Below are 22,766 nucleotides of genomic sequence, written 5' to 3' on the forward strand. Positions count from 1 at the left end.
AAATAATGTTCCTGACCAGATTTGTTTTCAATTAGTGAGTTATAGCCACACACTCCAATACATGCGATAAGTCAAATATTTACATTGTATGTTATTTTGTAATATTTTAAAGATAATATAATTATTACCTCACAAAATAATAATAAATAATGCAATAATTTTTAAACTAATACAAAATTAACCCTTCAGGTTCACTTTTCAAATAACTATTGGACAAAAAATTTAAGTGTGCATCCTTCAAATATACACAAATACTAAAATTTCAACAAAACCCAAATACTGTATCTTCATTACAAATCTGAAATTAAATGTACCTGAAACGAATCTGAAAACAAACCTGAAAACTAGCTCGTCAATAAGAGGTATAAGCTACGTTCAGCTTTTCATGGAAGAAGACACACTTGATGTCTTTAAATTGTATTTTGATGCTGTACACTGACCAAGTGGAATACGTCATGTACTACTGACCAACAGTCCAGATTAATCCATCCGACTGTGCCTCAGAAGCAACTTCAGGGCAACCAACTCGATTGCCTACAGTCTGCTAGGAAATGCTAATATCAGGAAAATCATGTCAAGAGGGACAGGATACTACTACAAGAATGGGTTTCTTTGATGCCTTCTGAGCTGAAATCATGAAGTTCAAGATAAAAAGCAGTACTTTAAGGTCACAGATATACCCAGGCATGCAAAAGTAACCATAAAAGTTATTTTAAAAGAGCAAACTAACTCTGATTCAATTCAGATCAGCTCTTGCTGATGTAAGTATGATATCATTTAAATACTGATGGTTATTGTTGGTCATGGTTAATTAAATGGTTCTTCTTCCCAGTGGTGTTTATAAGGTCCATGGCTAATAATTTACCACATGGAGGGCTGGACCATGTGTCAGAAGAAAGATAAGCAGTAAACGGACTGTCAGAAAAACAGGAAAGGTAAGGTAGGGACAAAGAAAATAGAGATGTTCCCATCACATTCCCCTGCAAACTCAGCCCAAAACTACAATTCTAAGTATTAATGATTCTATGACAATAGTAATGATTTTTTTTCTCAAAATGAGGCTCAACTAACCTTCCCACTTGGTAGAACAACTTTATTTCAGACTGTTCACCAAAAGATTCATGAAACTTTGCTATCCAGTTACAACACAGAGGCAGGGAGGAGGAGTGAGGGGAAGGCTGAAATAGAGTTAAAGGAGAAAATACAGTTATCAAGAAGAAATTTTTAAAAACAAATATTCAGTCAAAGAAATTAAAAAAGCTGGAAGAAGTTACAAAAAAACCTTTTACGAACACTATGCCAAGACTGCATTATAAGGGTAAAGACAAGACCAATAGCTGCAGAGGAGAAAGACAGCCAAGAAAAACTTATTTATGAACATAATTCCACAGAAAGTTATGAAAACTCTGGGCTCAAAACTTCATTTGGGGTACAGCTAAAAGAACCTATCTAACTACATGATGATAAAGTAGGACTTCTCCCTACATGTGTGAAAGTAGGAAATGTTATTCTACATATGCTTAGAGACAAGAGAACTAAAACACAAAATCCACCACAAATTAGTTGCTTTTGTCCAGAACAACATGAGGAAGATTTTAGCAAACGGAGATGCTGAAGACATGAAGGCAGACAGACACAGAGGTAGAAGAAAGATTGATAAAGACAGACTTTGGAGTTCAAGATGTGAAAAGTGAATGAAGATGAGATCTTGACTACATACCCACTGAAATCAGTAGGAAGTCTTACAGTGTTGATTTAAACTGGATGACAATCATAGTATGGATAAATATGAGTAAATAAATAAATAAATAAATATTAGGGAGAAAAGATGAAGGTGACAAAGTGAATGTGCAGGCAGTCCCCAGAGAAGGAAAATCTGCTCTGAACAAATGCCATAGTCACATAGTAGAGCAGCAGCAAAAACCTTCTTTGCTTGGAAGCAAATGCAAGTTTCAGTCCAGACCAGGGTTCTCAGACAGACTCTGCTGTGGTGGCAGGTGTAGCCACAGGAAATAACAGGGTTGACCAAAAAAACCCCACCAATACTGTATTTTCCCCAAGGACTGTGTGATCATGTAGTGGCCACATAGGAAGACTCTGATCCCACAGGTATTCCAAAGGCTGCACTTCAAAATCACAGGTTTATGCAGACCACTACAACCACAGTGCTAAAGATTCCACTGGAACCGGTGGGAAAACCTTTCATCAGGAGAAGGATGGAGGTCATTAATTACAAGGCAAGGTTAGAATCTGGAATAGACAAAGCTACTGCTAGATACTCAAATCACTGAGGAGCTGAGCCACCTGGTCTAACCTTGTAGCTGACCCTGCTTTGGGCAGGAAGCTGGACCAGAGACCTCATGAGGTCCCTTCAAGCTGAGCTATCCTATGATCGTAAGAGTACCAGTATATGGCAGAAAATGAGCATAACTCTGCTCTCAGCAAATAGCTTGAGTACAAATAGCATTGTTTATTTTTGTTTTCTTACCAATTTACAGTATGCTGAGGCAGGTAAGAGACAATAAATTATACCTTTTATGTAGGCAAAGCAAATGGAAAGCTAAGTTGTTTGCATATCTCAAACATGAATTTTGCATTTTAATAGTAACTGAATATTGTGTAAGTAAAAATTAACAAAATACTTTCATGGACCTGATGGTATTTTGATGGTATTTGAAGCACTTCACACTCAAGCACAAATAATAGAAATAATGAACGGCAAAATTAGAGCACACTGATCTGTATGCTTTGGAGCAAGATCAGCATTTGAAATTCAGCTTAAAGGGAGCTTCAAGAAAGAACAGAACTGCAAGAGCCATTCCTAAATTTTGGAATCTGACCTGGCAAAACTTCTAGTGTCTTGAAATCTCATGAGACATCTGTCTTGACCTAAAATCTCACAGGCCTTCTGAAGACATCTGTTCACAGAAGAACTGCATTTTTAAGAGACTGCTGGAAGAAGACAGTAGGGAACTTCAGAGAATAACCAGAGAATGTTTTCATCGGGGGGGGGGAGGGGGGGGGAAGTCTTTATTTCTTAAAAATTGAAGTATTTTCATAGGAACACACACCACAGTTCCAAGAGTAGCTTTACCAGGTCATTCCTGATTAAAAGCAGAGACTCTCCCATTGCAAACAGTTCCCACCAAATGCTGGGAGCCTTTGCTTGCATTCAGGGAGACAGAGGTTCACAACCTGCCTAAGACAGATGAGGACTTTAATCTGTCTCCCACATACATCCCAGACATAGGCCCTAAGCATTGAACTTTGCTTGCTAGGGCAAATGAAGCCTCCCTAACCCCCAGTCTTCTCAGGAGAGAAAAATAAAATGTTGTCTTAATGTTGTCCCAGCTTGGAACTGAAACAATTTTTGAAACTGAAAAACCATTTGTAGGTGGGGAAAACCATTTCACACCCAACTCTAAAAATAGAGTTTAAGCCGCAATATGTGTCCACAGACAGTCAATGACAGAAAATCATAACTGCTAAATTTTGGCAAAACACGCATGTGAATCTAATCCAGAGCTTCTTGAACAGTAAACACCAGATGTTGATAAGAACAGGTCCATCTATCTTTGTATCCCATCTCCAACAATATCCTATTGCAAAGACATGGTTGTAGAAGAATAAGAAATGTACTATGCATGGAGTGATCTTTCTTCAGTATAACTCCTCCACTTTCAGAAATCATTTTAGAGACTTCCTCTGTTATAGAGGAAGGTAAATCCCCCAAATTGGCTGTAGCTGGGCAGAGGAAGAACATTTTTTTGGGGGGTTGTTTTTTGTTGGGTTTGGGTTTTCTTGTTGTTTGTGGGGGGTTTTGGGTGGGTTTTTTGGGAGGAGCAGGGATGTGGTTTTTTGTTGGGTTTTTGGTTTAGGGTTTTTTTGGGGGGTGGGTTGTTTGACTGGGGGCGGGGTTTCCTGTGCAGGTAGTTGGTTGGTTGTTTTTAACTGATTACACCTAGTGACATATCTATGTCCTGATGCTTGCAGCTTGGTAGCACTCACAATTTCAGCCTGATTTCTGAAAATGCTGATCTTACTGCTGGCATAAATTGACATGAGACATGCACCCATTCACCATCAGTGAATAAATAATTCATAACCGTGGAATTAAAACTTGTACAAGGAGCTTGTTGTCTTCAGTACCCCCACATCACCTCCTTCTTTGCCGACAAGGCCATCACAAGTGAACTGGATCACCCTAAAGATCAGCCAGCATTGATGCAGTGAATAGCATGAAGGGCAACTGAAGTGAGTCAATATTGATTTATTGACATAACAAAACTGCAGAAACGTTTATGTTAAGAGTAACATAGAGAGACACACTACACACATTTATACAAACGAACACTTTCAAATGACACTTAAACAAATATCTTTCAGATGGAAGCAACAATTATTTTCCAGCAGGAGTGAGATTCAGACCCAGTGACCAAAAGACCTTTACCACAGAGGTGCCCAAGCATGAATTTGTTCCCCAGAAAAAGCAGTCTGTTAGGAAGGTGCTGACAAGTTTGCAGTCAGTTCCAGTAAGTAAACTCTCTCCCTAAGTGGGAAGGGGAAATCCCCCATGCCTTCCACAGTCCAACATTCCATATCGATCAAATAAAAGAGAAGAAAATAACTTCCAAATTCAGTCTATGTACCTTTTAGCGACAAAACCAAACATAAATGCATGAGCTAGTTATGATTCTAGAGTAAGTTTAACTTTAAACAATATGAATACAAGCCATTTCTTCCACCCTTTCCAGACAGCAGTTTCTTCCCTCAGTTATTTGATTCATAGCTCTAACTTTTACTTGAACTATATAAATAGCTGGTAAAAGAATTATCAACCTCGTGGATCAGCTTTTAAATAGGAACATGACACTGCCAGTGAGTTATACAACTGCTTGTGAGACAGCAGTGAACTTCTCGATATCAGATTCCTAGGATCTATTCCTGACCCTCAGAGATGAAGAGTGTGGTCTACTGGCTGATAATATAGACAGTGCAACGAATTTGGCACATTTATCCTGCAGGCACTGCTGTAAGCTGAATGAAACTTGGTTCTTCTTAGGCTTCTCCATTTTACTATGTTTATAAACTAAGAACTAATGTAAAGAGTAAGAAACTTTGTTCCACAGTAACAGTTATACAATACATAAACATTCTGAAATTTCTTCATGAAAGAGAATAAAGCCAAGCGTCACTTCCTGACCAGAGGCCCAGTGTATCTCTTCTCAGAGCACCTCTCATAACCAGGCACTGCTGGTGTCAGATATGACGGTTCCCCACAGAAGATACAGCACTGGTGGATTGGTATAGTTAAAGTACATTTCTGTTCCAAATTTAGAATTTTGTAACAGTAGAGAAGAAAAAAAGCATCTTGTTCTATTTATGAACATTACAATAATGCAATTTATTATAACCTTCACATAGCATTAAGCTGAAAGATAACACATGTGAAACCTGTTACCTGAATTGTGTCGGGCAATATACCCAAGTGCCCAAGATGCAGCTTCTTTGACTCCAGGGTCAAAATCTTCCAAGCAAATCACAAGCATTTCCAATGCTCCACACTGAACTACTGACTGAGCTAGCTGTGGAGAATGTTTACCAACTGCTCTTAGCACAAAGGCAGCTGCTTTCTTGTAGAAACGCTATACAAATCAGAAAAAAGAAAAAATGAAAGCTCTCACTAAGTAGTTCAAAGCATAATACAGTACAGACATGCATAAATTAGACTTTTTTAGTAGTAGCAATATCTCATATAGATCCAAATCGGGACCACCAGACATCACACAAACAATGAACTTACAGTCCTTCTTTGACATAGCTCATGATCTAAAATCTGCAGTAAGTGCATAAACAAACAGAAAAAATGAGAGGGCTAAGAGGATATGGGGAAAAGATAATAGTCTAGATAAGTCTGTTTGTTTAAGTCAGTAGTGAATGATAAGAGCTGCAAAAACAATAGCTCTTAACATATTTAACCAGATTACACAGGTTATGCGGGGCAAGCTTCTAAAATAATTCTACCCATCTGTGACACTTGCAAGGTTTCACAATTTCTAATGTATATACCCTCGCAACATCTCTCTGAGAAAACATTGTTTACATTTACAAACAGGAAATTGAGACACAAAGAATTAGATCCAACAAAAGCGTTTAGGATCTGAATCCTGAAATGCCTAAATACCGCCTAAGCCCACAGCTAAGATCCTGAAAACCCATCCTACCAAACACTCAACACCGCATGACCCTTGGTTTTGACCAGAGAGCCTGTAATTTTACTCCTGCGTGTGCCCAGAAACAGCTCACTTGCAACAGGACTAAGCACCTTGGCACCTCTGTCATAAGTTCAAGCAAAATTCAAGCACTTGTCTCACTTCTATCCATCTACCTCAGTGCTGGACCAAATATGTTTGAGCATATAAATAACTATGCTATGTGTATTCTGCTGCACACATCATGGCATTCCATGTAGTTTCTGCTAAAAGCACAGTTAAAAGTCTTTTCCCAAAAAATCACATTTCGGTCTTCTCCTGCAGTTTTGTAACTATTACTGGGATGTGGAAGCTGAAGATTAAATTTATTCTCATCTTACAGTTTCAAAATCCAGAGCCCAATTAAAGTACTCTGGCCAGAAACAACCATGTTGCGAGGCAGTTCGCCTACCTCATGAGGCCACTGCACGGCAATGAGTGCAAGATTGACTGGGACGCTAGTAATCTGCTGCTATGCCTATGTGCCTGGAATATGCTCTCCAGCCTGGCAGTTGACAGGTCACTCATGTGGACAAGCTGTAGGAGGGCTCTCTCTCTGTGTGCCAGCTGGCTTTAATCTTATTCCAAGATGCTCGATTCATCCCAGCTCTGCACAGGGAGCCTGGGCACTCTACAGTGCTAGATTCCTACTGTCAAGGTACCCAAAAAGGTGAACAATGCAAAACCCACATCCCTTTTGGAACAAGTCCAGAGAAACAAAGAACCATGTGAGCGCTTTCGTGCTTCCTGTAAGGTGCCCAAACACCTTCAAAAGTCTAAAATCTAAAGCACTAAGGTATGGTAACAGAAGAATATCTGTAATGGCTCCACGAGAAGCAAAATGGACCCAGGCCCACTCCCTGGCCCTGAAGGAAGGTGACACAACATACCACATCCATCCACCTAAACTTTTCTTGCCTCAAAGCACAATGGCCTCATCTACACTACTGGAGACTGTCTCTGCCTTGTGCTATCCCCTAAACCACATCCAGGCTTTGTTGAGTAGTTTGATGGTTGGCATTGGCTAAAACTTCATCAGAGAGCATGTTAAGGATCTAAAGAGCCCTGTTACATTCCAGTGCTCAAATGCATACCCCGACCCTCCTTAGTTTAACAGTACTGATATAAATCCTTAATGCCAAAAATCCAGTCTTTTAAGCCAAGGCCTACAAGCAGGTACATTAAACACCATTTACAAGCAAAGCATTAAACTTCATTTAGGGGGAACAGAAGTTAAGCGAAACAATAAAGATAAATGGTCAAATCCTTAGCTAATGTAAGCTACCGTAAGTTTTGATGAACTCAGTTGTCCTATAGTTGTTTACACCAGTCTATGTCTGCAAATACGGGTATATTATTTCTGTTAAGTAATTATGCTCCTGGCAAAGGAAAACATGTCTTTGTTTTTATTATTTAAAACACATTTATTTACAAACAAACCATATTCACAGGCACAGACACTGTAAAACTGTATTTTGCTCAGTTTAATTGACAAAACATTGATCTGGGATGTGACCCTGTAACTGTTCTCCATAAATCAGTAGAATCAGTATTTATTGTGTCCTCAGAGAATCTGCTCCCTAAATGTAGAGGTTGATACACGAAGAGCGAGTGTAATGGAAATGGGGTTTTTTGCCTATGGGAAGTAACAAACTGCATGCATTGCTAAACTCTGTATGAACTGGATAATGAGTTTCCTCCACTTGCCCTCAGTCACCAAGGCATAGTAGGCTTTCCATGACCTCACACTAATCTTGCTGCTGCCCCAAGTGATCTGAATTACAGCCATCTCGATGTAAAGACAGCACAAGCAGTAACATGGAAGACATAAATCAGGGTACTCGAGCTAATTTAGTGAGGGCTTTGAATTGTAGCAGGGCAATAGTTTCCAAAACAAAGTAAGAGGATAAAGAATTTTGTTCTTCTTCACTTAAATATAGAAATAAAATAATCAAAATGGTTATAAAGTTGACTAACTAAAACTTCAACTTTCTTTTCATACTATACCAGTATCTTGACATGAAGGTTTTTCTTTAGCTTTTTCTTTTTTTTAAAGATTAATTGTACAGACAATGACCTACATGCACAGAAAAATATGCAATGAGTACTTACATTTATGTTTTCCTCTAAAGATTAAAGATGAAAACATGCAGTTTTCCAAATTATATTTCAATTGAAATCCTACTTCTAAACCTAATAAATCAAAACTGCAACCTAAGTATGGCTGTGATATTAATGCACTGAGCTGTCTCTTTCCAGTTACGAGAAACCTTATTGGAAAGTATTTTTGTTAATCTAGGTTTGGAACACTAGAAATACCGAAGTTGGAATATATGCAAAACCTGAAGAAAAACAGCAAGAAAGGAGAGAGACCAGCAGATTTATTTGCATTGCAATTGTGACTACACTTTATTATATGTTTGGTTTTGACCAATATGAAGTTGAAAACCTTTCAGAATATTTCTCTGTGTCGGTGGATTGCTATTTCTCACGCTACAAATTTCTGAAAGGCTATGTTTGGAGATATTAAATATTTAATTACAGAAGTTCTGGGGTTTATATGTATTTTACAAGTGTATTATTGACAAATCTTAGTCAATTAGCAGTACAACTTTCAAATTGCCTCATTTTTGAAGAGGGACCTTTTATAAAGCATCACTCAACATCTTAAAAACATAACAGTGCCATGAATGTATTTCCTATAGTGCACTAAAAGGTAAGACAGTATTTTAAAGTCAAGCTTGTTTGAAGTCAAACTTAGGCACACAGTACGCATTGATCTCTCAGGGTTCAAACATATATGCTGTCTCTGACTCCAGTACATGTATTGCTATATTATGATAACAGCAGATAGCTGATACAGAAAGATTTCCCTTCCCCTGTGCATTAGTTTAAAAAAAAAAAATATTACTTAAGAAAACAATGATGCCTTACATTCTGCTCAGACAACGAACACAGGAGCTGTGGAAGAATATCTCCCTTCACGACTGCCTCTGCCAGGACATCGTTATAATTGGCAAGTCTCCCAAGAGCCAAAGCAGCAGTCTGTTGAATATTTGGGATGACATCCAGCAAAAGAGGTCTCAGCAAAGTCATTACACCTGAGTTATACCAAGAAAAGAAAAGCTCATTTGATAAGCAGACATTTTCCTAAACATTTGCCATTATTCATAAAAACCTATGGAATTACTCTTAGAGGTAATAAGAACATGTAGGAAATCCAGGTGTTCCACTGAAATGAAGTTGGCACTTGGATAGCACTGCTGATGCACAGCAATGTTTCTGCCCGTTTTCCATAGGTACAAAACACTTCTGAAACATAAAAAGTCACATGTAGAAATATGCTACATTCAAACATCTATAAAATGCAGATCTTAAAGTATATGCAAGAAAATAAGGTATATTCAAACATATATAAAATGCACGTGTTGAAGTACGTACACGAAACTCCACCTGGAGGTCCTGGCGAGCTGACACTGGCATGTTGCTCATTCAGCATGCCAGCAGAACCTCTATGTTAAATTACACCAAATTATATTTCATCTACTATAAACATTGTTACTGTTATTATTAGATTGATTTATTTGGGGACCAATATCCATAATATATGACACTCCAGCTGAAGATTTTATCATGTTATTATTTATGATACGTTTTCACTAATGAGTCCACAATGTATCAGTTAAACATGAAAGAACGTGAAAGTCCATTCTCTAAGGTGGTCTTATAATACATACTTGAAATTATAGGTGGGGTAAGCAGCTGTGACATGAGCCATTAGCAGTCACAGGCTAAGAAAGTCCTTACATGGATAAAAATCTGGCTAAAAATAGGAAGTGAGAGGAGTAAACTTTCCATTCTTGCAATAGGAGGGAGGAGGTCACAGTGCAGTTCTGCAGGCCTCCCTGCTGGGACGTGCCATTCAGTATTAATCTATGATCTGGAACAGCACGAACAGTGAGGTGAGATTTTGCTGGTGACTCAAAGTTATTCAAGGTAGTATCAGTGAGAAAAACTATAAGGAACTAGAGACTGAATGACTGGATAACAAAACGGCAAGTGAAATGGAGCACATACAGGAGAACAATCCCAATGCCACATATGCAGTGATGGACCCCAAACAGATCACTACCACCCAGAAGACAGATCTTGATGTTAGAACAAGACAGTTTCACAGAGATACCAGCTCATTGCTCAGTAGCAGAGAAGAAACTTTACCTACGGAAGTATCCAGAGTACTCAGAATTACTTCAAAAAGAAAAGAGGTCAAAGCAGGGACCATCACTATGCTACTGTATAAATCTATCCTACATTTAATACCCTCCCCTGGCAGTAGAACTGAAAAAGGTTCAGTGAAAGGTAACAAGGATGATCAAAGATGACTGGTCTGTATGTAGCAGTTTTTCCTACAATTAAACTAAGCCTCTTCAATAAGAATATAAATGAGATCCACCCAGTTACATAAAACCCATGATTTATAAGGTCTGGGAAGGGAAAAGTTACTTGTATTATGATTCTTAAAAAGTGCTGTCCCCGTTCCAGCCAGCTGTATGAATTAATACTTCTGAGCTTTATACTTCAGCCAGAAAGCAATGCTCTCTAAAGATGCAGAAGTGCTACAACAAAACATTAAACACTCAGAGCCACAGTCAGAAATCTCCGTCTCAGTTCTTTCCACTGCATTTGTTTGCTAACAAAGATAAAGATTTAGCTAGGTAACTGTGGAAGAAAGTAAGATTTCCTTTCTCAAGGGTTCGTGTGGTTATAAGCACTGAACAAAGTATTTTGGTGTGACAGTCTCACAACAGTGGCATCACTGCCTAATGGCAAGTGACACCCAAGTGTTGAACAGACACACCATGACCAGGAAAACTGAGGGCCTTAGAACAAGGAATAGTCCGAAGGGATGGAGGCTGTAACAAGCTACACCCGTAGCATACTTCTGCATAGAAGGGCACTCTGAAATGAAAAAGTTGAGCAGCAGTGTAATTCTCACAGAGAACATTTAATTTACATTAAAAACAAATTGCTTCAAGCAAGAAGAAAATAGCCTACTAATCTATACATGGCTCCAAAAGGATGGCAGGGGGGTAAAACTAACCATGGAGGCCATGCTGAACACTAATGAATTTGTTCTGGGAAGGTCAATACTCCAGACAGAAGCTGCACTGCCATGAGAGGTATGGCCACACTGGATGTTCACAAGTCAAAATAACACAGACCTCAGGGGGGCATGCAGTAAAAAGGGAAAAGCAAAATGAAACGGATGTCTAATAGCATTACAGAAACACCAAAAGTGGCTCTGTAACATGCATTAATTGAGCACGTACATGTAGAACCTATGGAAATAGGTCTGTAGTGTAGCTAGCACCTGCTTGCACTTCTGCCAAGGCCACTGGGAGCTGAAAGAGGCCTCCTATGTACCTAGATACAAAAGCTTGATCCTCCAGTATGATAAAGATCAATGTGAATTCATTTAGCACTTTGCAGAAATCACTGCTTCAGAATATGGTCATCATACTGACACCTTCTCACAAACCCTCCCAAATAGCAGGTATGGTCTCATTAGCAAGTTATGCTGCATATCAGAATGCACTGAGTACTTTATATGACAAATTAAAACAAACCATGTGAGGTAGGGCCAACCCCATATATCATCTATAGTGAGCTATCATCCAGCAAGTCACCTGAACCCTCTATGGGAGGGCATTTTTTTGTTCTTCCCTCTAACATCAGTTGCATGGTCAATCAAATGCTGAAATTCCTAAGGAGACCTCATGCTGTTTTGCCTCTATTTACACTGAAGGTATTTCAGTAGAGCAGAAAGTTAGGAGTAGTACACTTGTATTTAGTATACAGATAATACAAAAATAAGATTAATAAATAAAAAAGGGAGAGGAAGGGAGTAAAAAATTAATTTTACTGCTATAAAAAAAGACTGTTAAAAGTGGTTGGGGGAGAGCAATCTCACTGCACTTTAGTGCGCAGTGTCCTAACCCTAAAAAAGCCAACAGGCTGATGGGTGAGACATTCAACCAGGATGTGGCAGATGTTTCAGTTCTGGTGATGGTCTCAAAATCCAGTGACATTTAAAGAGACTAGAATCACTTTACCCAGGAGGAACCCATGAGCTAGATCCAGACCACATGACATGTTTCTGGCCTGCATGACATAGCTAGACACCACAAAAATGTAAAACCACATTTAAGAAAGTTTACACACACATACGCTTTGAGTTGTCCTAAATACAAGATTTATATAATTCGTGTTTTCAAGATTAGCTGATACAGATTTCACTTTTAGAATAAGCTAAAAAGCCTTGAGCATGAAAATGCTTCCAAGCAGCATGCCTCCCCATGACCAATACCATTCATTTCATGGTAATAAAAACCATGTAGAGCTTGGTGATGACATTTAAGTGTCAACACAAAACATTCTATTGCTGATTATTTTAGCTGAAGGTGAGGAAAGAGATGAAAAGTGAAATGATAGTTACTGTTTAGAGGAAAGACACAAGATGCTGAAACAGGGTCAAAAAAAACCCCAAACAGTAAATAGATGGAAAAGGTTTAGAAATAAAAGAAACTGTACAGATCCTCAAGGAGACTATATTTTCCTGAAGTGATGCCTGAATGTGAGAAAAGACAGTGAAGAAACAGTTATCATAACAGCTTTGGAGGAACAAAAAAAAAAAAGGAAAAATCAATTCCTGTTACTGTACAAGCCTTATATTGACATCAAATTAACTGAGAATTGAGAGATGTGTATAGGCCTAGATTATGCCTGTGCATTGAATATAATTAAAAGCTTCTACCTCTACTTCCCACCTTCCCTAAAACCAGTTTCTTTCTCTGCATCAAGATCATCATCTCCAACTCCTCTGCAAGACCAACTGCTTGAGTTTTCGCCATATCATGATTTTTACATCTTCAGCAAATCGAGTATTTCTTTCTTCACAGCACTTACAAAATTAAACAATTAATTCCAAGAGTGTGAAAACACCTACCTAGAAATTATATGGCCTCCACTAAAACACCTATAGGAAAAACAAGATGTTCGCTTTTCCTTCTGTGACTTTTGAAGATAGTGCTGGAAAGGACAGACATGCCTGACACAGGAGGAGGCTTTCCTGTCCTGGGCCCAACCCAGCTTTTTCTCTCAGACACAGCTGGTCTTGGTGATCTGCTCTATTTGATCTCTTCCTTTCTTTTGACTATCCTGTATGCAGCAAAGTCTACCCCTTTTTCCCAAAGACGTCCAAGCTAGGACTCCTATTGGCATTTTGAGTTAAATTCAAATATATTCAACATTATCTTAGAGCAGGAAAATAGGTAAAAACCTTCCGACGACTTCCTTTTACTTCTACCATTCACTCAAGTGAACAGGGCCATACAGAGCAGGGAGTAGCAGTGTCTTGCTGCTGAAAACTTTAGCAGAACTCTTTGGCCTTCTTCTAAATAAGTCCGTTGTGACAGAAGTAAGAAATTCATTAACTAATTCAAAGGCAACAACACAGAAAGTAAACTACAAAATAAGGCATTTAGACCATTGGACTAGATTTGTTTTGGAAGAGTTCCCACTAGCAACTCAGAAACAGAGTAACAAAGAATTACTGCCAAATACTCTCTTGCATCACAGAAACTTGACTGACTTTGGGCAAGGAATGATTCCACTTTCCATCCTCAATTTCCCACTCAAATTTATTTCAAAGAACAACGCACTTTAGAAGCTGAATCACCCTTAACACACACTTCTCAAGTGGAGCTGTGTGCACAGGACTAATGCACCTCTTTTTTGCAAGCAAGTGCTGGCTGCTGCCTATCTGGAAAAAAACCCACTCAGGGTAGTGGCAGGTTCCAACTTTTTTCATTCCAAGTTTCAGTAGCCAAACAAAGAGTCGCTATTCTGGAGATAGCCATCTTCATTGGTCATTTTGATTTCTTGGGGAAAACCACCTGGAAGTCACACAGAATCACTGTGCCCTCCTCTTATTCTTGCCAAACTCTTGTCAAACTTGAATAGTCACAATTCAGAGAAACATCACTCTACATTTGAAATTCTCTCCATATGTGAACCTGAAGATGACCACTCCTATCCTATTCTCCTTCCTTAAAAACAGAATTTATTTCTGCTTTAAAAAGTAAATGTGGAAAAAAGTAATTTTACCTAGTGTTGTCTCTGGACACACTTATCTTGAAGATGCTGTCCTTCTAATTTATGCTTTGGATCAAATACGATGTTGTCTTTTCATTTTCATGCACTACCTGTTACACTAAGAACATTAATCAAGCTAACATTAGCACTCAAACATTCATCAAACACCTTGATTCTTCAGGGCTCCTGATGTCAAATTCAGCTTGATTTAACAAGGAAATAAAATGGAAATTTACTTCTGCCTCACCCCAACTCCCTATCTTCAACTACCAACTATCCTTTCCTACAAGCAGCATAGCTGTGAGTTTTAAGTAGAAGACTTATAACAAATTTCCCAGAATAGTGAGAGAAAACTTTCACACTCCTTTTGACACAGCCTCTTCCCGAGATGACGCAGTACACACGTCTGAAGTACATGTTCTGCAAGCGTGACTCACCCTGAGAAAGGACTCCTTGCTGCGATGGTTCCACGCACAACACAACTACAATCATTCAAATATCAAAGAGAACATAAATACCACTTGGTAACAGAGACTCTGGGTAATCAAGTAATTCGTACAAGCAATTACCAGATGGCATTGGACATAATGCAGATTCAGTTTGACAGTGGGACTGGAGACTTCTGAAGGATAGAGGAGCAGTAAGTTGTTCCTCCTTACAAGCTGATCTGGCTGATCATTTCCCAAATACTGCTTCTGCATTAATGGAGCAGAACTAATCCTGTTCCAAGAGTACTGAGTTTCTGAAAATGCCACTCATGGGACTAGTTAGTGGCCACCACCAATCCTTCATAGACACACCAAAACCAATGTGGTCACAAGGAGCTGTTTCTTTTTAATGGCCACTTGCTAAGATGAGACTGAAGTTCCTAACTAAATTCTGGCTTTGAAGTTTTACTCAGAAATCTCTTCCAAACAGGGCAGGAGGCTGAGAAGAGGAGCAATTCTGGAGCAGTTGAGCTTTCGGTTGAGTTGCAGAAAAAGCCAGCCCTCCAGCTTTAGCTATGTTTACCTTTTCTTTGTCATCTCTCTGGTACTTTCCTCAATACACAGCTTCCTTCTTCCCTTCATCAGGCACCACCATGTCCTCAAGCCTTGGGGAAAGCCACTCTCCTCACTTGCTCTACTACAGCTCCTTTTGCCTTTCATGCCGCACTGCACACTTCTCTCCCACTTCTCCCACTAAAGCTCAGCAAAGCTTTTAAATCAAAATTAAAATAATTACAAACAATTAAATTTAAAAAAAAAAAAAAAGGTGCATCCTTCACAAGACAGGGCGCATAAACCCAAACGTTGAAAACTGGCTATATGGGGGCACTGGAGCCTGTCCATTCATACCCACTTGCAAGGTCCAGGTAGGGCAAGAACACAAATGCTTTATGGGAGCAGCTCTTTCTGCACAGCCGACTTGAGAGCCATCCTCCCTACACACCCTGTGCTCCCAGCAGGCTTTCTACAAAGCACTATGCTACCAGAGCACATTCTTCCATATAATTTAAAATACAGAATTACATTCTGAAATCTCTTCCCAGAGTCTGACCCTCCTTACACAGGGCCAAGTGTCCAACTGTCATGCTCGAAATACGTACATTTACAACATGGAAGAGAGGTTGAGAAAAGCATGAGCAAAAAGACTCAGTGTAGCTGGATGAGGGAAATAAATTTGAATGGTCTTGTCCCAAAAACAAGAACTCCTCTAAACAACAAACCACTGTAAAGATTTGGAAATAAAACCTGTGACCAGTGGAATAGCTCTGAAGCTGGGAGAGAACCAATGCTCAAGACACCATCCTCTACCTGCATAAAAAGAGACCATGAAGTAGGTAAATCTGCCATGCCACTAGGGTTTCTGATGGAGCCCAGCCCCTTGGCTATACCCCCTTGCCAACACAGATTGTGAGGAACAGAAACGGGAAGATGCCCAGAGGTAAAAGAGGAGGAAAGTACTCAATCCTGAAACATAGCTTGTATGCTGGGGTGTAAGGCCTCAGAAGTAGCTTCATACCAGGCAGAATGGAAAGGAGAGCTGGGCTCAGGGTTGTAGGCTGACAGAATGGGAGGATAGTTGGAACAGATTCACTGGGAAAGTGTCTTCCTTTACACTGACATTCTGGAACTCTCCTGGACCCCTGCAGACTGGCTGTTAAGTTGGTAAGGCAGAGGAACAGAAGTTGAAGTTATCTGCCCGAGATGATAAAGATACCCCAGCGGCAATGAGAAAGGAACCCAGGTGTGTAGGGTCCCATTGTGACACACAAGCTGCTAGACCACACAGCTCCAAATTTCTTTTTCCATATTCGAGACTCAGCTTTCCCTATTACTTCCACAACCATTACGCTTAAGAATGTGATCAGCCCAAAGAAAGGTGTTAAAGAGCCGACCTTGTAATATCTTTAAAGTCAAAGGCTAAGTTGTAACACTAAACTGCTTCTTAAACCCAACGATATCCTTAAATAACTTACAAATTAAAAGCAACAATCCCATCACAAGCTCTAATGCAAAAATAAATAAAAAAATAATTCATACTCTAAGAATACAAAAATGAGCATCCAGAAGAAATTCAAGTCTTCTTCTGATACATTTATTAATGCTGAATTGTACATGCCTCTAAAAAAATATCAGAACAAAATGCTATTTCAAAGGAACTATTTATTTACAGAGTGCTGCACTTTACAACGCAGATGAAGAAAGAATTAGGCCCTCAGTGACTTCCACTCTTACAAATCTTTTGGAACCAGACGGATTTTCTCCTACATCTTCTACAAGACAGAAAGCTGACTAAATCTCAGTGCAAGAAAGAGAGCTCAAGCTCATCTGCCATTATAATTGAAAATAGTCTGTTTCTATGCTTTTAGATTTTGGTAGAGTGAGGGGGTGTGGAGCTCAATAATGCATTCCAGTACAAAACTTCGTAAGCTGTGGCTGCCAAATGAGTATATTTATTTTTAAAGAATATGTTTGAAACCATTACTATCAAAGTAGCTTCTCCCACTAGTCAGCAGCCCTCCAGAAATGAGATTTGCTAAATTAATTGTCTGTCTTTGTTCCAAATATATGTTTACTAAACAGAAAAACTTTAGGAGTTTTGGAGATTTATTTTTTAAAGTATCCATTAATTAAACATTCAAACAACAAACCCTGTGATGATTATTCATAGTAGTATTCCACCATAAAGAACAACCTTATCAAAGCCAACCACAGAGTTGGAAAACACCCGGGAATGAGTTCTGACAAAGGAATTTCTCTGATCATTCCTTGCACTTCCCTGCCACCAGAAAGCTGCTGAGCTCCTAGTCACAAACCCCCCAGGACATTCCCGAGCAGAGAGCGCCAATGCCCTGTAAATGTGTCAAAGTCCAGAGCCAGATTCCAGTTCCCTGGTTACAACCACTTGTAAGGGGATTTCTGCTCAGTGGGAAAGGCAGCTCCAGAGCTTGATGAGATACAGAAGCCTCAGAAGAGAGATGCTCTGGGAAAAGGTGGGCTTCATGTTGGCCCTCTCTGACCTTCTTTCCAGCTTGCCGGTTCCCATTCGTTTTCCTTAAAGGTCACACATAGGAGTCTCCACAATACTGGTACCTTAAGGTCTCTCAACAGCCAAGCCAGTGTAACAAACTCCCTCCTCTGATCCTGGCTACTTGCTCTCCTCCATGCTGCCATCTCAGAATTTGGAATAATACCACTGCTTGTACCTGGTTTAATACCACAGAAGCAAGGTTTACAGTGTAGTGAAGAATTATAGTTTTAAACACACTTCCATCTTTCATGATGTTAGCATGGTGTCCAGAGACACCTCCAAAAAGAACAAGGTCTCTAACTAGTATTTATTTTCCTTATAAGATACCAAGGATTTATCAAAAGGACTTCTATAAATGGGACCCAACCCTTAATTCTTTGAGTACTGATCTCTCACTGCTGCCAGTCTGAATCTTGGATATTCTAGGCATACAAACCAAGGCAAGTAATACAACAGTACACTACAGTACATTTTAAGGGTTCAATTTTGTTTAAATTCAAGGCACTGTAATCTTGCCTTCTGCTTCAGCCAAAGGAAGACTAAATCCTGACCACCTTTGAGATCCAACCAAAGCACCCTGCAAGGTGCCACTAACTCCTACAGCTAATGGAAAACGACAGCAGGCAAAAACTTCCTGCACCTTCTTAAAACAGCAATCTCTCTAAGAGATAGCTAACTTTCTTTACCAGAACAAGAAAGAAGCCCCCAACCCTTTTATATACGGATTTATAGAGAGATACATGTATAGACAGACATCTTTCTTTCTTAAATCATTGCTCCAGAGCTCACTGGATCAAGACCATAAAAGATATGCCAGTTACCTGCTAGATAGCAATATCTTGAAATATTTAGTTAAGTACTTTAAAAAAATACCATCAAATGACATTTTATTTGGTGGGAGATTTTAAAAGCCACTTAAAATAACATGTAATTAGGAGGAGGTTTTAAAACCTGTACCTAGCACATTTAGAAAAGGTCAAAACTAACAGCTATCATTTTAATTACATAACTATGAATTAGTTTTAAAGGCACAGGTTGAGGAAGACAGTAAAATATTTGCGGGCCTTAAGCATTCAAACAAATTGTAATAGGAAACACTGGAAAATGCAGACATTCCCCTCTTTTCTAACATCTGAAAAGCTAAAGCCTACAAAAAAGCAGCTCAGTACCAGAATGAGCCAAGAAGGATGGCAACCGACACAAATGCACATTTCCACATTACAACCCCAGAGCCTGATCCTTGCAGAATTGACCTTCAGACCAACACCAGCTCTGCCCAGAAGAAAGTTTCAGGCCTCTGAACTGACGATTTCTTCTGCACAAGCAACAAATCAGTTCTGAGGTAAAGCTACCAACCAGATTACATCAAATAACTGTTTTAAGTAGAAATACAACATAATTAAAGTTAGCTTGGCACTTTGCTTGCTTACTTACAATAGAAACTTTCTGCATTTTTAAAAACACTGAACTCTAAGAAGCCTGCCTAAATGGGATCTCTGTGAGTAGCTAAAACCAGAACTGTTAATGGACACAGAGGGACCTCTTCTTCCAAATGAGGCATCAATTATTCCTATGGCCAAGATGTCCCTTTGGTAAACAGAGATCATTTGTATAAACTAAAGAAGAGGCATTAACTCACTAAAAAATATCAAGAGGCACAACAAGGTAACGCAAGAGGCCTGGTGTCAACATGTCACTCCCATAATCAAAGCAAATGGTTCTTTAACAGGAATTTAAGTAACAGATTTTCAATAAAACCATTTTAATAAGCAGCTGTAAATACAACAAGTTGAAAGTATTTACATGATTGGGTTTCTTTTGTTTGTTTGTTTGAAGCCATTGTATCTCTGAAAAGACTGGCAGCTTTACTAGATTTGAGAAAAAAGAATGAAAAACAAAATCAAGACAAACCAAAACATAATCAGTTCATGAATACCATATGGTAAACCAACTACTGATTTACAGCACTTTTTCAAACTGTCTTTCAGGTAATCAATTACTGAGCACTTCTTTTTCCTCTTTAAAGCTCAGGAACTTTGGCCAAGCAGAGTGGGTCTGCCAGATGCCAGCAGCACAACAGCTGGTAGAATTGCTCCCACAGCTCCTGTTTCTAAAAATGCTCAATTTGGTTCACGACATCCCACGACAGCAATATAACAAATGCGGCTCCCTCCTCAACCAAGCAACTCTGCTGGCGAAAAGCATTGAAGAATTCAGGAACAACTTACAAAGCCAGTTATTTCTAAACCAAGCTTTCCTAGGCAAGTCAGTGCTGGCTTCACTGGGAATTCCGTTTTCTACGCTTCACATAAAGCTGTCTTGGAAGCACAAGAAAGTACATTAAGAAGTGGGTTATACGGAGAAAACTTCCCTGAAATAAAAATAAGTCATGAGATCACAGCCAGAGACATCTACCTCAGAAACACAGAACACAAAACACAGAAATAACCCCGCACACCAGCGGGACAACCCGCGCTCGCAGCTGACGGACGAGCCTAATTTAACCTCCCCACCGCGCCGCAGGGGACTCAGCAAGCCTAGCCTCGCTCCGCGGAGCCGGGGGACAGCCAAATCCTATTGGGAACAAACCTTTGGAAAACTAAGCGGCCAGACGGGGAGGGAGGAAGAGAAGCAAGGGAACGAAAACCAGGGACTCGCCCCGGGCAGCCCCGCGGTCCCGGGCCAGCCCCTGCCGCGCTCCCCCTTCCCCGCCGTCGGGCGTCACGCAGCGGCACCGGGACGCGGAAGCCGGCTCTCGGGTGGCGGAAGGGAAGGGGAAGGGGCGCGCACCTGCACTCTGGAGGGTGTCGATGTTCTGCGGCCGGGCGGCGAACTCGGCCACTGCCTGCACGAACTGCGTCCGGGCGCGCTGGTACTGCTCGAAAACTGCGGGCGGCAGCGCCGGGGCACCGGGTTAGCGGCCGCTCCGCCAGCCCCGGGCCAGCCCCGGCCCCGCCGCCCCGGCCTACCTTGCAGGACCTGCCTCTGGCTCATGGCGGCGGCGCACCGGGCTGCGCGCCCGCGCAGGGCCGCGCTCTGTGTACCCGTCGCCCTGGCAACCGGGCGGAAGCCGCGCCGCGGGGGGGGGCGGGACCGCGGCCACGCCGCCCGTGACGTCAGCGCGCCCTCCCGCCGCGCACGGGCCCGGGGAGCCCCTGGGAGCGCTCCGCGGGCGCGCAGCCCCGCCGGTCCGTGCGCGGCGGGCGAGCGGCAGCACCCGTGTGTTAAACGTAGGGGCGCGGGTGTGGGCACCGGCAGCGGCGCCCGGCGGCTCTGCGGCGAGGGGACTTTGGCCCCTATGGCGCACCGGAACGGCGGGTCCACACGCCGCGGCGGGCGGGACGGCCGTGCGTGCACATGAGGACACGTGCGGGAGCCGCTGAGCGCCGCGGGGGAAGAGACGGGCACAGGACGGGCAGTGCCCGCGGGATGGGCCTGAGACGGGACGGGGCTGACATCCGCGCAGGGGCTCGTCCTCCACGGGCCGCCGCTGCCGTCTCTCCGCGTCCCGGCAGCGCGGAGCAGGCGGGGGCTGGCGGCGGGGCCAGGGCCTGGCCGCCCCCTATGGTATCAGGGGGTGGCGCCGCCACCGCCCCACTGGTGCGCCTCGGCGGGACGGGCTGCGAGGGGGTCCCCGGTGCCCTGCCTGCCCCGCGCAGGCAGCCGCCCCTCGGACCCCGGCGCCGCGGTGCCCCGCGGTCCCGAGAGCTGCCTTGTCCCGCACCGCTGCTGCGCAGCTCGCTAAGGGCCAGGCGGGCGGGGCGGGAGACCCCCGTCGTCCCAGCTGAGTCCCACGGCCGGCGTCCCCCAGCCCGGCTCCCGCTCCCTCTCCGCCCGCTGGGTGAGGGAGAAATTAAAAAAAAGGAGGAAAACGTTAAAATAAGTGCAGCCGCTGCGCTCCCGGAGCTGCCCCCTCCGCACCCCGCCGCGCATTTATTCCTCGGGCAGGGGGGCCTTTGGTTTTAATTTTTCCTTTTCTTTCTCTCTGTTTCTCTCTTTCTTTCTCGCTCTTTCTCTCTCTTTCTCTCTTTTTCTCTCTCTTTTTCTCTCTCTCTCTTTCTCCCTCTCTTTCTCTTTCTCTCTCTCTTTCTCTCTCTTTTTCTCTCTCTTTTTCTCTCTCTTTTTCTCTCTCTTTTTCTCTCTCTTTTTCTCTCTCTTTTTCTCTCTCTTTTTCTCTCTCTTTTTCTCTCTCTTTTTCTCTCTCTTTTCTCTCTTCTTCTCTCTTCTTCTCTCTTTCTCCCTTCCTCTCTCTCTTTCTCCCTCTTCCTCTCTCTTTCTCTTTCTCTGTCTTTCTCTCTTCCTCTTTCTCTCTCTCTCTTTCTCTCTTTTTTTCCACCCCTGTGATTCCTCCTCGGAGATCCCCGCTATTACCTTACACCACGGCGCCGGCCCACGCCGGAGTTTTTCGCGCCGCACGGGGAATAATCTCACCCCGCGGAGCCCCCGCGGAGCGCAGGGGCGAGCCCGTGGGCTGGAGCTGCGGTGCAAGTGCCGCGGAGAAGCGGCGGCCCCGCTGGAGGTGAAGGCTCAGCTCACCTCGTGCCCCGCGCATCCACCCGCGCAGCGCAGGGAGGTCCCTTTCGCGCGCCCTGCGCAGGGGGGGCGGCCCGGCAGCAGCCCCCTTGGCTTTGCCAAGCGCAGGTACTGGCGACTCCTGTGCGCCTTAACAGGACTTTTTACTATGATTTTTTTCATCAGAGCATCGTTCCCGCAGACAAGCCAGGCACTGCCTTCCACTATCCCCACCTTGGTGGCTCCCACTGTGAGGACAATTTACGAATAATTCCCTTCACAACCGGTCGGCCAAGGCGTGGTTCATCTATGAGTAAACCCAACCTTGGAGGT

The 22,766-nt window shown here is 42.1% G+C and overlaps 1 protein-coding gene across 2 annotated transcripts in view; it reads right to left on the minus strand.

The window, feature by feature from the left end:
- The window catches only part of SPAG6 (sperm associated antigen 6), a 35,265-nt gene extending 14,303 nt beyond the window's left edge, over positions 1-20,962 (minus strand). The window contains exons 1-4 of one of the 2 annotated variants that reach the window (XM_030505437.1): positions 20,891-20,962; positions 20,712-20,807; positions 9,186-9,352; positions 5,462-5,645 (exon numbers count right to left, since the gene is read on the minus strand). In XM_030505437.1, coding sequence (XP_030361297.1) covers positions 5,462-5,645; positions 9,186-9,352; positions 20,712-20,807; positions 20,891-20,915 — 472 coding nt within the window. In that variant the 5' untranslated portion in view covers positions 20,916-20,962. Of the gene's footprint in view, positions 1-5,461; positions 5,646-9,185; positions 9,353-20,149; positions 20,217-20,711; positions 20,808-20,890 lie in introns of those variants that run through there. The other variant, XM_030505445.1, reaches the window with a different exon arrangement.
- Positions 20,963-22,766: the final 1,804 nt, after the last annotated feature.

The sequence above is a fragment of the Strigops habroptila genome, chromosome 1 (assembly GCF_004027225.2).
Source record: "Strigops habroptila isolate Jane chromosome 1, bStrHab1.2.pri, whole genome shotgun sequence".
In the NCBI taxonomy this organism is placed as follows: Eukaryota; Metazoa; Chordata; class Aves; order Psittaciformes; family Psittacidae; genus Strigops; species Strigops habroptila.